General features: G+C 41.7%; 1 protein-coding gene across 6 annotated transcripts in view; it reads right to left on the bottom strand.

Annotated features, from left to right (window-relative positions):
- The window catches only part of eml1 (EMAP like 1), a 52,125-nt gene that overhangs the window by 18,320 nt on the left and 18,152 nt on the right, over window positions 1-15,653 (bottom strand). For 5 of the 6 annotated variants that reach the window (XM_039603216.1, XM_039603217.1, XM_031758223.2 and 2 more), the window contains exons 2-3: window positions 5,436-5,618; window positions 3,027-3,165 (exon numbers count right to left, since the gene is read on the bottom strand). In XM_039603216.1, the coding sequence (XP_039459150.1) occupies window positions 3,027-3,165; window positions 5,436-5,618 (322 nt within the window). Of the gene's footprint in view, window positions 1-1,822; window positions 2,046-3,026; window positions 3,166-5,435; window positions 5,619-15,653 lie in introns of those variants that run through there. The other variant, XM_039603218.1, reaches the window with a different exon arrangement.

The following is a 15,653-nucleotide window of genomic DNA, read 5'->3' as shown; positions in this document are numbered from 1 at the left end:
GCCAGCAAGGTGGAGGTGGAGTACTGGTTTGGGCTGGTATCATCAAAGATGAGCTTGTGGGGCCTTTTCGGGTTGAGGATGGAGTCAAGCTCAACTCCCAGTCCTACTGCCAGTTTCTGGAAGACACCTTCTTCAAGCAGTGGTACAGGAAGAAGTCTGCATCCTTCAAGAAAAACATGATTTTCATGCAGGACAATGCTCCATCACACCGCGTCCAAGTACTCCTCAGCGTGGCTGGCAAGAAAGGGTATAAAAGAAGAAAAACTAATGACATGGCCTCCTTGTTCACCTGATCTGAACCCCATTGAGAACCTGTGGTCCATCATCAAATGTGAGATTTACAAGGAGGGAAAACAGTACACCTCTCTGAACAGTGTCTGGGAGGCTGTGGTTGCTGCTGCACGCAATGTTGATGGTGAACAGATCAAAACACTGACAGAATCCATGGATGGCAGGCTTTTGAGTGTCCTTGCAAAGAAAGGTGGCTATATTGGTCGCTGATTTGTTTTTTTTTGTTTTTGTTTTTGAATGTCAGAAATGTATATTTGTGAATGTGGAGATGTTATATTGGTTTCACTGGTAAAAATAAATAATTGAAATGGGTATATATTTGTTTTTTGTTAAGTTGCCTAATAATTATGCACAGTAATAGTCACCTGCACACACAGATATCCCCCTAAAGTAGCTAAAACTAAAAACAAACTAAACACTACTTCCAAAAACATTCAGCTTTGATATTAATGAGTTTTTTGGGTTCATTGAGAACATGGTTGTTGTTCAATAATACAATTATTCCTCAAAAATACAACTTGCCTAATAATTCTGCACTCCCTGTATGTCATTTTTTTTTTTTAAATGATACGACTCAAGTTTGTATTTTACAAGAAATATTTTAAGGACCCTCTGGTTATCGGTTATGAACCTGCAGAGGGTCCTTGGAACCCAGTGTGAAGAATCACTGATCAGGACAAAGCAATAGATTGGGCCTGCTTAGCAAACACTGCTACCTCACTAACAGCAAAACAGGAAGTTGAGGAAATCAGGTCCATCAAAGGTGGGAAGTCACCTGTATGAAATGCAAAAATTGTGCAATCTATAAAACTGCATCTATCTGTCTTTGCCAGCATGTTGACACACATAATGCCTCACATTAGGAAAGAAAAAGAAACAACTTTTTGCAAAACCGCACGGTGCCGTTTCCTCAGAGTTTTACTCTGTTTACTCCTCTGTGATTATAATAACCACAGCATCTGCACAGACCTCTGTAAATCTGCATATTGGTGGTGCCGGCAGCCTGCCCATTCACAACAATAAAAAGGCTCCATCAGCAATCCAATGACCAGCAGGCCGAGTCACCTAATCCACCCTATGGGAGGAAAGTCTATTCAAATTCTAAAACTGGCCGGTGGCTGTTATCCCTTCTGGAGAGCCTGTGTGTGTTTGTTCATTAAAGAAGAGAACAGGATGGAAAGAAGAGTGAGAGAAAGAGAGAAACGGTTGTTTGCCGTGTTATCCCATGAGGAATCACAGTAATTGGACCACAGGGCTTTGAAGGCTGTTCTGTGTACGCCAGTGCTGATGGGATTGTGATCAGTGCAGTTTAAGTAATCCCACACAGGCACAGCAAATAACACACACGCTGCACCAAAGACTTAAAAAACATATGATTAATCACACCAAATAAAAAAAAATCTCAAGTTTCGTATAATTTAGTGAGCGATTTTAAAAACTGGAGATCGAGTTAAGCATGTGTTAGATCAGTTAGGCGCTGATGAGGTTATGTATAAATCTACAGCATACTGTAACGTGGTGATAGTCTCACCTGAGGGGCAGATAGAGAATTCTGGAGGAACGAGACAGGGAGGAGAAACTGGACAGAGTGGCAGGACATAACAACGTAGGTGAACGAGACATAAACAGGATGCATCACAGTGGGAAACGACACATAATCAGAGACAGACAATGAAGACAGGAAAAAGATGGAAAGGATCCAGCACAACACAGGAGACTAAACAGAAGAGATAACTGATGAGAAATAACTCTATCTTGGAATACAACTAAAAACTAAAGACTTTATGGGGTATAAGATTTGCTGCTATTGTATTATCGGCGTGCACTCTATTTCCATCTTTAGCCTGACGTTGCCTCCACAGGGAAGATGGATTTGATTTTCCCTAACAAGTAGCAAGAGACCCATATGTCATATCTTAAGTTAACACTGATTCACAGCCATGCCAACATAACAAGTAAAAACAGTTGGGCTAATCATTAGTCTCCAGTGCCGCTCATCATCCTTCAACTAAGAAAGTGCTGTTTCATGTCACGATGCCAGGCCTAAAATTAAGAGTGTTCAGGGTTGGATATATATATAATGAAATATTCATTTTTAAAAAAAGATCTTTTCAGTGTCAAAGCTTGAGCTCCCGAGTTTAATACTTCTAAAAGAGAGGCGGAGAAGCAGAGTTAACATTTGCGTGGACTGGAGCAGGCCCCTGCTGTGTGCCAAGCTTCATCTGATTTAGTTAATGTCATCAGAGAATGGGGAAAGGCTATTGTTATGCTGGCAGGCAAGATTGATAACCTGCACTCCATATTCACGTGTAAACACACGGACGCACAAAAAACACAGAGCAGCAGATGATGAAAATGCGTCGTCTCCCTTTATCAGGCCTGTTAAATGTCAATGTCTGTGGATGATAAAAAGCCAGAAATGTGACGATTTATGGCTGAAATGACCTGGCGTGGCACAGGCAGACATGAGGGAAGAAATGTCGAGACACATAAAACTTCTGGGGTGAAGAACAATAAATCTTTCCAGCGGTTTTAATGACGCTTGGGATTTTGTAGAAAAACAAGACAAAATCTGCTGACTGTGACAGTCCACACCTTCAAGTTGCTCTAAGAAAGCAAAAGGTTCCCAGAAATGCCGATAGCCTCCTTAAAGTCGATTATAATGAAACAGACAAAGAAGAGTAGAGGAAAAGTCAATGCTCAAATGCATTTATAGTCATATTGGGTTTCCTTACGTCTTGTTGGCTGGCGCGCTGGTGTCCTTCCTGGATCCAGATCCAGATGGGGATGGCAGAGTCCCGCTGCCTTTCTTTGGTAGGACGGTCCCGTTGTTTACTGTGGGCCGTAACGGCAGGGTGGCGATCATTGGCCTGGCTGGAAGAAAGAGGACGACAAGACACGTTCAGAAAGAACTAGTATCAGAGTCAGCACCTGTAGTGTATTTAAAATAACGCTGTATGTACTGCCACCTCTGTTATTTGTCTACACATTAATTGAATTTGGAGTCAACAAACAATTAAACTCAGAATTCTTGATCTGAAGTTAGTTTATTTTGCTTTTAGCTGTACACTCAACATGGAGTTTACATATGTAAATAAATAAATGTAGTGCTGGTTTTCCCAAAAATGTTACCCAGGGTTGCCACTGGCCTACTGTATAGGTTTATGGACACGTTTGTGTCATTTAATATACACAGTATATACTCACTGGTCATTTCATTAGATACACTTGCTCAACTGCTTGTTAACACAAAAATCTAACCAGCCAATCACTTGGCAGTAGCTCAATGCATGACATTGACTCGTTGGTCAATTTGAGAAACTGCTCATCTGCTGCGATTATGCCACACAACCACCTTTAGTGTTACAGAGAATGACTTTCAGGGTTTTGTTTCCCAAATGTAAAGATAATTCCAATGTGAGGGTTCAGAGATGGTAAATAACTGCACAGTGTGTTATATCATCAGGTTAAAGTAGATTGAGAAGATTAAGTGATAATATAGAAAGAAGTAAACTAAATTTAAATGTAATTGTTTTAAAGGTTTCCCATTGAGATGGAATACAGTTTGTAGAAAATGGAGTGGTATCAGAAAAACTGACACACACACACACACACACGCGCGCGCGCGCGCACAATTCATTCAGGCAGCATAGACTAACAAATCCAAGCTGCAGCTTTATCTGCAGTGATAAATATTTAATAGACACTGCTTCATCCAGACACACATTGATACTCAGGCCTGTGCACACACTCCCTCTGTTATCTTTCATGTAGTAATTACGCAGCAGGGGCAAAACGAGGTTTGTAATTTTGTTAGCATGTTAAAGAAGACAAATGCGTGCGCTCCTGTGTGTACACGATTGTCCACATGCAGTCAGCCCGACTGGGCTAAGCTTTCTGAATCAGATCACTGTGCTTCAGTCGAGGGAAAGCAGACTGCTGGTGGGGAACAATGAGTCCGAGTCATCCTCCACTTCCCCAATCAAACTGAAACTCCATCCGTCCAGACTCACTCCTGAGAATGGAGCTGGCAGCAGCTAAGAATCCTAATCTGCTTTTGCTTCATTACTCTAAAGCACATGTGAGGACTTGAAACACATGAAGTGCAGCTGATTTCCCATGCAGCCTTTATCAGCCTCTGGAGTGACAGCACGATTTCATGACCAAAGTTTACACATCTCCACTGAAAATTGATGCATGCAGTATTGTTAAGCAATAAAAATGCAAAAAACATGTGAAAAAAGTCTACCTTTTATCACTCCATGGTGCTCGCTTTTTTAAAGTTTATGCAATGTTTTCAGCACAGATGAGAAGAGCATGCAGCTGTGTGACAGCAGGTGGAGAGAACATCAGAGTGAGGCATTTAAAGGTTTAGCAACTGTGCCTTTGACTTATGATAAAACCATTCGTGAAGGTGAATCACATTCTGGACTTTTGGAAAATAAACTGGGACTGTGTCAGGGAGGTGTTGATTTAACTCCTCAGCCGAATAGGTTGGGATGCTTTCTTATTCCTTTTCATTCCAGAGAGAGAGTTGTGAAAATCAATACAGCCTCTGTTCAGTGGGAAGCTACAGCCAGCAGCTAGTGAGCTTACCAGAAAGACAGGAAACAAAGGAGAACGCTAGCCTGGCTCTTATCAAACAAAACCTCATAAAACAGTTTTTGTGCTGACACAAATTCCCACAAAGATCTGTCTTCAAACTCGGATCACAGTGCAGTGAGCCGTATTGAATGCAACTGTGCATTTCCTGGTGAAATACTATATATTTAGGATAATAGTAGCAGGGCAGGCAGTGACACAACACCAGGTCTGGTTAGTGCACTCAGGCTACACAGTGAGCCTACCTGGCTTCCCAACATTGCTGTCTGCTGAGGGAGATTTTCTCATCATAGCGGGGTCTATACATGTAAGGCAAAAGCATTCAACAAGACAACACGGTCCAAGAGAAGATGGGACAGGAAGGAGAGGAGAGCGATGAGTCAGATGGAAGAAAACTAGCAGGATTTGAAGATCAGCATCGACAGGTCAGAGTGGAAAAACAGACCCAGGAGTCCTGAAAAACCACGTGTGCAAGCCAGTCTGTGTGTGATGCATATACTATAATAGCAAGCCCCTAGGCTTTGTGCTGGACTGTATGTTACCTTTGGTGGGTCCTCTACGTGCACCCATGGCCTGCTGCTCCTCAGACACATTGAGTCTGCGAACCACGTCAGCTAGAGCGGACTTGAGCAGCTGAATCTCATCTTCCTGCATCTGGACCCTCTGCTCCAGGGAGGCGATGCGGTCGGTCACCTCCATACTGCTGGCCGCTGACGCACTGTCATCTGAGGACGCAGTGAGCTCACGTTAGAAAACGCAGAAAACTAATGAGAAAAGTAAACAGTGGTTTGTCAGATAATGTCACAAAAACAGCTGTGGGGGAAAGCATGGAATATCCACTGTGGCTTTATTAATTTTATCATCTAATTTACAGCAAGAAGGCAAATACACGTCTCAAAATGTCAAAAGTGCCTTTTTAATATGCTTTAATATAAGCTTATACAAATGTAGTTACATATTAGCATATTTGCAGGCATGCTGGGTAGCAGAAGACATTTCCTGAGTACAGGCGGCTACAACTTTCAAACCCTGAACTCACTTTTATCCTTTTATACTTTCAGACTCTTTGACTATGAAGACTGTTCGCCAGCCTGGTTTTAGTGTCTGTTCTCTGATCTTAAACTAACTTAACACATTATTACCACCTCTCCACCTGACACACTAATAAAGGCCAAGCATAGGCCACCAGGGTCCACTTCATTAATGATCTCACACACACACACACACACACACACACACACACACACACACACACACACACACACACACACACACACACACACACACACACGTTCATCATAATGCAGGGTCTCCTCCATTCAGACTTTGATGTCACAGGGGTTTGATGAAATATTAATGTAAATCACTGCTGTGTTTTCCCTGCAGACTTGTAATAACAGCCTGATGCATTATGCATTAGAGAGCAGGCATCTGGTGATTAGGCAGATCTGCAGCCGTGTTTCTGCTGGGAATCTGCGTTAGACCCCGACTGCTTGGTGACATTATGGAAATCGTGAAAAAGGCTTCAGACCTCTGTAAATAACATTCTCAAACAATGTAGCGCAACAGCATCTCAGACAAACTGAAATGTGTTTGTTTTCAGACAATCTGGTGAAACAAAACGGGTGTGATGGCGCTCTAAAGAAGCAAAAGCTGCTCTGCAGAGGCGTGAGTTCCCCAAATATTCACTTGTAGATAGAAATTCAGAAAAACTGCAGTATTTTTAGCTTCATAAAATAATTAGATAAATAAAAAAACACATTTGGATCAATGACACTAATAACATAAAGACAACTTCCTACCAAATATGATCTAAATAGAACAAAGAGTCGTTAGTGAAATTGTAATACTTGATTTTTAATTTGAAATAAATAATTCTTTACTCAAATTAAATTTTCTTCCAAAATGAATGGCAAACATTTAAGCACAAATAACACAAAAGAGTGTGCGACTGTAGGACTGTCAAACTCCTTTTCTTACAATTACACATCATAAGTATTCATAAGTGTATAATCCCATAAGATCCAATGAAGTCGCGGTAATCTAATTGTCAAAACATGCCGGAAAGGCAATTTCACTGATTTGTTTACAAGTGGGAAATTCCATTAGCGAGCAAAATTCACCGTTAGCTGGTTATGAATCGCTTCGGTCAAGGAGACCCTCGATTAGACAAGATGATGAACTGGCGCATTAAGCAGATGGGGCACGTGAAGCTTGTAGCATAAAATGGAAATCTGCACACGTACAGAATGGCTGAATCAAGCAATTACAGTCGACACATAAAAGCATTACTGCTGACTTGAGATTTCACTGAAACGTTGCAATAATAATGCTAACTGTGTTTTGAGACTGGACTAACATAAGTATAGTGCTTAAAAAATTATTAGACCTTCTGTCAAAAAAAACAAGAAGACAGAAATATTTTAGAAATCTGTCAAAAACTTGTTTAAAAGTAAAAACTACTGACTTCCACTTTTCATATCCACACTTGAGCCGGCACAGTCGACTTCTTTGACAAGTCAGGAATTGATCAAGTAGAACATCCAGCCTGTCCGTCCATTCTCTTCTGCTTAATAGGTGTTTATAGGCGTCTTACCCTGTTTACTTATTACAAAAAGACCCTAAGTCTGAGTTTAACTGTTCTAATTACATGAATTAAAATGACTTTAAATGGGAGATAAATATCTATAAAGATTCATGGCCACCAACCAACCAATGGTTATTTGTATGTTTACCTGCTAATGAGGAATAGAGATCACCAATGTCGTTATTATTCATCTTCAACCATGAGTATCTGTGAAAAGATATTTGAGGAAGCAACTATCTGCATGTCCAGAGTAGAGTGCTTATAAACACTGGTGATTAACAGAGTTGCTGACTTTAGAATTCAGGTCATGTGACAGGTATGTTTTATGGCATTAAAGCCTGAAACACACTTGATATAGGTATTATTTGTATGCACTGTCTAATATTTTCACCGCCTGGTGAGAATCCTATAATGAAACCCCCACTGTGGAGAAATGGCATCTGATGAAAACTGCAGGTGTGCAATCTTTTACATTACACCGACAGCAGAAGCTTTACAGGTTCAATGAGAAATATGTCTGTCTCATTATACGCTCATACAGACAGATTTCTACTCCAAGGAAAAGCTTTCTTGTTTCATAAGCAAAATCGCAATCTCGCGCCTTCTTTTCCACAGACACACACACTGACAAAGCCTTTTCCACAGATCTTAATAACATTTAGCTCACCTGAGATTCTCTCTTTGAAGCAATCCTTGTTCATATTTACATGCAACAGTGTGTCTCTGAGTGAGCATCCAGAGATAACGCTTCTATTATCTGTCGAGCATCTGTCGTGGGTCTGCTCCCAACACTGACACAATGACAGTGTGATACCGAAGCACAATGACTGGCTGTCACGGCCCCGTTTCCCCCCAGCCCTGTGCTACCATCCCAACATATGCCACTTTGTGCCTTGGGTCCAACATCTGGGCCAAGTTAACGCCCACTAACAAGTTTACAGCTACAACCAGAATCGGAGAAGGTCAGACAAGTTTGTTTTCATATGGAGGAATATGTGTTGATGGCGCGATGCTTATGTGCCGACAGCACATTCACACACAGAGCCGATTCGGCTAAATTTGCTCTTGATGTGACAGCTCTGTCTGGGGCTCAGGTCACATGCCTTCTGCCCAGAGACTCAGTATCAGTAAGATGTCAATCTTCATTTAACAGCAAATCCATCACCACATGCAGACGGGTCCTCTCGTCCATCGCCACAAAACAAGATTGCTGCACCAGTGTGGTATTCGCACCTGTCAGCCATCTGCTTAAATCACTTCATTTCTGTCAGTCTGCTCCAGCTTCTATCTGACTTTTTCTTTCTGTCCCTATTTTGTCATCTGGTCAATACCCGGCTGGGTCACAAATCCGAGGCGGATCTCAGAGCCCATCTGTCTGCTCGCCATAATGCATTTTGACACCCTGCTCCCTATTACCTTCCTCCTGCAAGTAGATGTGATTCTGGCAGAACCAGCAGCCTGCTTAAGTGCTTGTCCATCACTGCAGCCACAGGGATTAAATGAAAAACTCTCTTCAGTTCATTTTTTTACAGCTCTAAAATAGCCCAACACTCCTGCTTGCATCTCCGCCTTATTTACTGACCTCACTGTCATCAATAATGAACACTGGAGGAGGAGGAGAAGGAGGGCACACATGCTTTGACTCATTTCCCCTTCTTCTGGACTCGTGCCTTCCAAAGAATCGATACGCTAAAGGAGTAAAAATAGATGTGGAAAATGCTTATGACGAGCACAAAGGGGAGCAAAGTACAGCAGCCTCATAAATTCTGCAGCAGCCTTTTTAGCTGAGTCACTCCTTCAATATGTAAAATATGTAAGGATATGAATGCACACACAGACACGAGGAAGGGAAAAAAGACAAGGTTAGGGACATTCCCTTGGAGGAAATGTCATGCTAGCAGCTGTCTCACCATGTGTTCGAGCACTCGTGCTCACTTTGCCAATAACCCGCTGACAAACAGAGTGATTGATGTCTGTTTTCTTTTCTCTCAGCGGTGCAGAAGATCCAAACAATAAAGCTAAACTGATTTGATGGAAAGTTCAGCTGCCAGGTTAAGCTGCGCCACAATGGGAGGTACCGAAAAAGCCGCAACCAGTGTTTGCAGAGAACCACCAGATCAAAAGAGCGAGAGGCTGCAGGAAACAGGCTGTCACAACATTTTGACAACTATTCCTGTTTTTCAGGCAGAAGGGCAGATCTGATATCGCTGCAGCTTCGGTGCATCGTTTTGCTACTTGCTTGTGCTCCAGCTTGCCAGCTTTTTTCCCCCTTTTTAATTTCACGACACAGACGCACATAGACCAGGTGGTGTTACTGCCACAGCGCCAGTTCAGCTGCTCCAAATTGAGTCGCACTTAATAAACAACCAGTCTTCAGCATGATTCACTAATGGAGGTCTGGACTTTATCACCATTGAGCAGCACAAAGGAATTAAAGGAGCCAGCGATTTAAGGACAGGCATGAGAAATACAGAGCTAAATGAGAGAGAATAAAGGTGGGCCTGTGGCCGTGATCACAGAGCAGGTGGCGCTTTGACCTGAATGCTAATTCAGTAAGCACTCTGATGAAACGTGGGTGTGATGTTAGCATATTTTTAGCATATTTACCTTAATGTAGCAAATCAACATGCTACTTTGACAACTAGTTCTGAATTTCAGCAAATGATGGCACTTTTACACGTTTGTTTTCACCTCATGATAACTTAATATCAACTTTCAGGGCACTTCAGCACAAGACTAGAACTAAGTGGAAGACTAATAACGTGTTATGATGATTTTTTTCCTAATGTTATGCACAGTACAAGACAAGAAAAGTGTTGTGCTTAAAAGTGACGCATTTACACAGTTACAGTGTGCCTCAGGGACGACTGAAATGATCCATCAGGTGCCTGTCAGGAGGTCGGAGAGTTTAGTTACAGTTACAGACTGGAGAGAAAAATGAGAAAAGAGAGAAACAACAGACTGAGAATTACTTAAAAGCCCATCAATCCCCTGTGTCACCTGCAGGAGAGAGCAGGGGACGACCTGATAGCTTTAGCTAATCAACTGGTCAGATTAGGGAGACAGATGCAGTTTACAAGCTGCCGCTGAGGGCTTTTGCCTGACCGGGGCTTAAGAGGTAATAAATATCTAGAGGTGGATAAGAGGAAGGGAAGCCCTCATTGGCAACCTGGGAGGAGATTAAAGAGGAGAAACCACTGAGAGGAAGATGGAGATGATAAACAACGGAGGAAAAGCTTCTTTTTCTTGTCAAAACGGTAGCACTGAAAGATCCCAAATAGGCTGACAAAGACAAGAATGAAAGATGGAGCTGTGTGTAAGTGTGTGTCTGTGCACACACAGGGGTCAGAAAGAGTGTGTCTGGGTCAAACAGGGGTATGAAGTGAGATCCTGCTGCCCTTGTAAGAAGATGTTAAACCTTTCCTTCCTGACATCAGCTACATCCTTCCTGGGGTCAGAGTGAGGTCAGACGGGAGCTAGCTCCACCTTGCTCCTCTCACCCTTACACCTACACACACATCCAACAGAACATACTGCACAGGAGCTGTGCAATGATTTACGAATAGATGGTGTTAAGTGCTGCTTATTTTTCTGAGTGATTGATCAGATAATGTATTAAACACCATCAGTACGTTTCCCCTGCCTCCTGTGGGACTGCACAATTATTAGAGAAATAGAGGAAGGCAGAAAAAATGGAAGGCTTTTCTCATAAATCTCTTAAACTTGTCTACGCAATCCATGTTAAAGGAGCTTATTGTGGATTTTTTCCTTTATTCTGTCACATATCTAGACTATGTAACTATACACTGTTTCAGTGGATGCCCATATTAAACATGGAACTTTCCTGTAATGAAGTCAGCGTATTTACAAGTCATAAATCCTCAGTTTCAGACCGTTTCAGGCTATGAGCACTGAAGGTCAGCCCTCCAATAGGTCCAATTTAACCATGTGGTATTTGCTGTCAAAATTACAACGAACAACATCAAATTCAGTCACTGTCAACCACAAAGTCTCCATAACAACGAGGCCTCAGGCCAGGTCATGGATGTGTGTCTGAGATGTGAGAGGATCTGAAATAACAAATATAAACAGCCGCTCAAGCCCTGTAATCCCCCAGTGATTTAGAAAGAGACAGTCCAGAAAAAAGAAAAAGAAACTACATAAAAGAGGCCTAATCAAGGCAGATTTACCTCGAGCACATGACATACATGAACTCCAATCCCATCACAAAAACACACTCCCTCCAACACACACACACTCTCCTCTGTCAAAGAGGAAGTGGTCACAGTGTGGCAGAGGGATTATGCTGGATTTGTGGAGCAGATCTTGCTCAATGCTAGTGATCCTTAAACTCTGGGGGGGGGGTTTGAGCTTAGCAGCTGGCTGAATTTGTATTCTCTCTCCTTCAGTCTCTAACCTCTTTCACCTCTCTATTTGTCTGCTCTCCTCTCTCCTGAAAGTCTTGTGGGATGAATTCTTGAAACAAAGCAGGAAATAAATTGACTGTGGGAAGAAAAAGTGAGACTGAAGGATTAAACTTAAAGAGGACTTGGCAGTAAAATGTTTTTATTATCTTTCTCTAGCATTTATCCCCCTCATTTTTCTTGCTCTTGTCCACGCTGTTCGCCCAATTAGAGATTAACTCCTAGTGGTAGACTGTTTCAAGAGGTGGGGCTTTCAGAGTGTGGGATACTTGAAGCGTCAATAGACTAAGATGTAGCTGAAGCCTCAAAGCTCCATCGGCGCGAGCCGCAATGCGCACACATGAAATCTAGACATTCTCAAACACTGCCAAAGCTTCATAATTAGAAATCTTCTTCTTCTTCTTATTATTAGAATTAAACTATTGCAAACACACATATAAGCCTACAGCCAGTATTGTACTCTGATATCCTAACACTGACAATATTAACATGCTGAGATGCTTACTATCTTAGCTTAGCACATTAGCCTGCTATTATTTACTGCTTGGTTAAAAAACCAAAGCAAAAAAACAAACACAATTGGAAGCATTAATTTAAATTGCCTTAGTTTTGCAGGAATCAGGTTAAAAAAAAGTATATGTCAGAGAAAACAATGAGACCAACACAACGTTTACGCACAGCTCTCTTAGGATCATGCTCTAACATTTCAATCAGATGTTGCATGACCCAATTTGGCCCAAGTTTTGGCTGCCAAACAGATGGCCTTATATTTGAATCTGGATTTTTACAAGCCCAATTCATCATCCCTCCACCATCGTGCTTGACAGTTGGTATGAGGTGTTTGTGTTGATATGCTGTGTTTGGTTTTGTACATTATGGCCAAACATCTTTATTTTGATCTTGCCTGTCCAAAGTGTCCAAGTGGGACACTGTTTTAAACATGGCAAACTTCAGTCTTTTTCTAATGTTACTATCGTGAACTTTAATATTTAACACATATGAGACATGAAGCCCCAGCTTTTGAACTTACAAAGCAACATGCTGAACTTTATATAACATCCCTGTCTAAATCTGAATAAAAATAAAACGGTAATAAACAGCCAAAGAAAGACATCCTTTTTATTTCTGGGACTTTTAGGGATGAAGCAGACCACAGAAGCACAAAGTCATGGTTGGCAGCAGCTCCAGGCTCCAACACAAGCCCGTTTCTCAGTCTCAGCCTTCGTCTACATAAAACACGGCTTTGTCCCGCAGTAACAAACAACCAGGAAGGAACAGGAGGCGGGATACTTGTTCCATCCAGTGTGTGTATACTGGTGTTGTCCCATCCAGTAACATTGTTGTTATGGGATACCAGATTTCCATGGTGCAGAAATGGTCTCACACACATACAGAGAGACAGTGTGCCAGAGACTGTTGCCACACTGAGCATGGGCCAATCGTACATCTGCCATCTGGAGGGGAGAGAACATACAGTGGCACTGCTGGCAGCAAACAAGATCATTACGGAACAAAACTGAGGAGAATTATTACAAACAGACTTTGGTGTGTAATCAGAGGCTTTCCTTTGTTTGCAACTCAGTGTCTGGATTCGGCCCTATAAATACTACATGCCTCTTTCAGTATATTCCCTTTAACTTTAAAATTATTATTATTCTCTGTTCTTGCCATCTACTAAACCAGCTCTGTTTGCAGTTTTGGAGTTTTGACAGCACCTAAAAACCTGAGTCACATCCAACTGTATTTAGTTTGAGTGAACCTGAAAAATGAACCTGACAGACCACATTATTAGATTTTCTCTTCTCCCTGCAGCCACAGATGAGACAGGGGAGTTTAAGCAGATTATGTGAGACACATTTTTGTTAAGTTTTCTGATGAAATGAATGGTTCAAACGTCTGATTAGATAAACACGCAATTCAGTGAGCTGTAATAAAACACTGTTGGCACTATAAAGGTGGAAAAGAGCTATTAAAGAGTCGTCAGTAGTAATGGTCTCATGATCTTCTGTGGCTTCAAAACGGAATAAACTGAAGAGTAAAAGTAGAAGCAGTACTTGCAGTTTCTTAATTTCAGTGGCTGCTCTAAATGGTTTAGGACCAAAACATCCTTTAAATTCTTCTCATAGTTCACTGATTGGACCAACTAGCATTTTTTTGTCAGTCTGTCTATGACGGATGTCCACTCTTAAATCAGACCATATACCGAAGATGCTAGATTTAAGGTAGACTTATTAAATCAGAAAAGAAAAGGCAAACCATTGTTCAGGTCACAACAGAATCCCTTACAGGTAGCCAGGACCAACTTTTATAGGAAAATGCAAGGACCATGGCAAAGACTAGGAGGAAGGACGGGACTATTTATACACAGAGGGAAATGGAGAAGCTGGAGAATGGCATCCAGCTACAGACAATCCAGGCAACCATCAAAGAAAGACTCAAGAAGCAACTGACTTTCAAAGTACAACAGAAAAATACCAAAAAACAAACACATAATAGAATGGAACAATGGTAGAACGTTAAGGAAATCAAAGCACGAATCCATAGACATGACAAACACAAAAAACTAAACTCTAAACTCTGGAAAATGCAGGAAAAATCTAAATAGAAACTCAAATAAAAAAACATTCATTGAGGACTCCAAACTTGAGAACATGACCAAACACTGGGTCTATGACACAACCACAATCACGACTTCACTAATCTTCTATAATATTAAATGTTTATACATCAGCCAGAGTTACAGCATGCAATTTGCAATGTGTGCATACTTCAGATGCTCTTAGTACATCTCGTTTGGATCAGCAGCATCTTTAACATCTAGCCACAGACATCCTTACAAACACCTGCATAGTCCTGTTACAGCCCCACAGTTTGCCATTAGGACACATACAGAGACAATCAAACTTTTAAGGTAAAAGCTAGAGACCATCTCAACCACACCAACTACTGCTTGGACTACATGCATCCACCACCACTTGGCCTTTGTGATGATACCCCGGTACAGTTTTGATACTCTGGCTTTGAGAAGGAGTCTGACAGCAGTAGATTTCTGCCTCTATAACTGTTGATTTTTCTCTTATGAAATGTGTCTTGAAAACATCTATGCTTCCATTGTAAGAGCAAAATGACATACACGCCCACCGTGGAGTCCTGAAATCAAACTCGCTGGTAGCTGTCCTAGAACTGAAAGCAAAGAATCAAAAGCATTTTTGGACCAAAACAAGTGGCATCTAACAACAAAATTGGGCTGTCAGTAGACAAGAAAACAACCCAAATAACCCCTTTCCTCTCATCTCTGCACCTGTGATCTTGATGAATTTCTAATGGGATTCTCCTCTTTTCCCCAGCCCATCTGTTAGAGGCCGGCTGAATGCATGCAATGGGGGATACACCCTCACACTCAGAGCTGGGACTCTCCCCTTCGTTCTTCCATTAACAGCAGATGTAAGAGACCAATTAGAGTGCTGAGCAGCCCCTGGGAGCTGCACCGCGGATACCAGGAGGTTAATTATATCTGTTCACCTTACAACCGGCCAAGGTTTAAAAACAGAGGTGTTGCCAAATCTTTGGTCCGTGACGAATCAACACGCTTATAGAAATAATTGCACAACACAGTCAAACCTACACTCATCTTTTCCAGGTTACAGAAGTGATCTTTAATTACTTTAAGAGGGTTTGGTGGTGCAGGATTAAGAGTGAGATCCATGCACAGACATTCACATACAGACATGCATGTGTGAACATGAATG

Source organism: Oreochromis aureus, linkage group 19, assembly GCF_013358895.1.
Source record: "Oreochromis aureus strain Israel breed Guangdong linkage group 19, ZZ_aureus, whole genome shotgun sequence".
Classification (NCBI taxonomy): Eukaryota; Metazoa; Chordata; class Actinopteri; order Cichliformes; family Cichlidae; genus Oreochromis; species Oreochromis aureus.
Note: the sequence above shows the minus strand (reverse complement) of the source record. Positions and strands in the feature narration are given on the sequence as shown.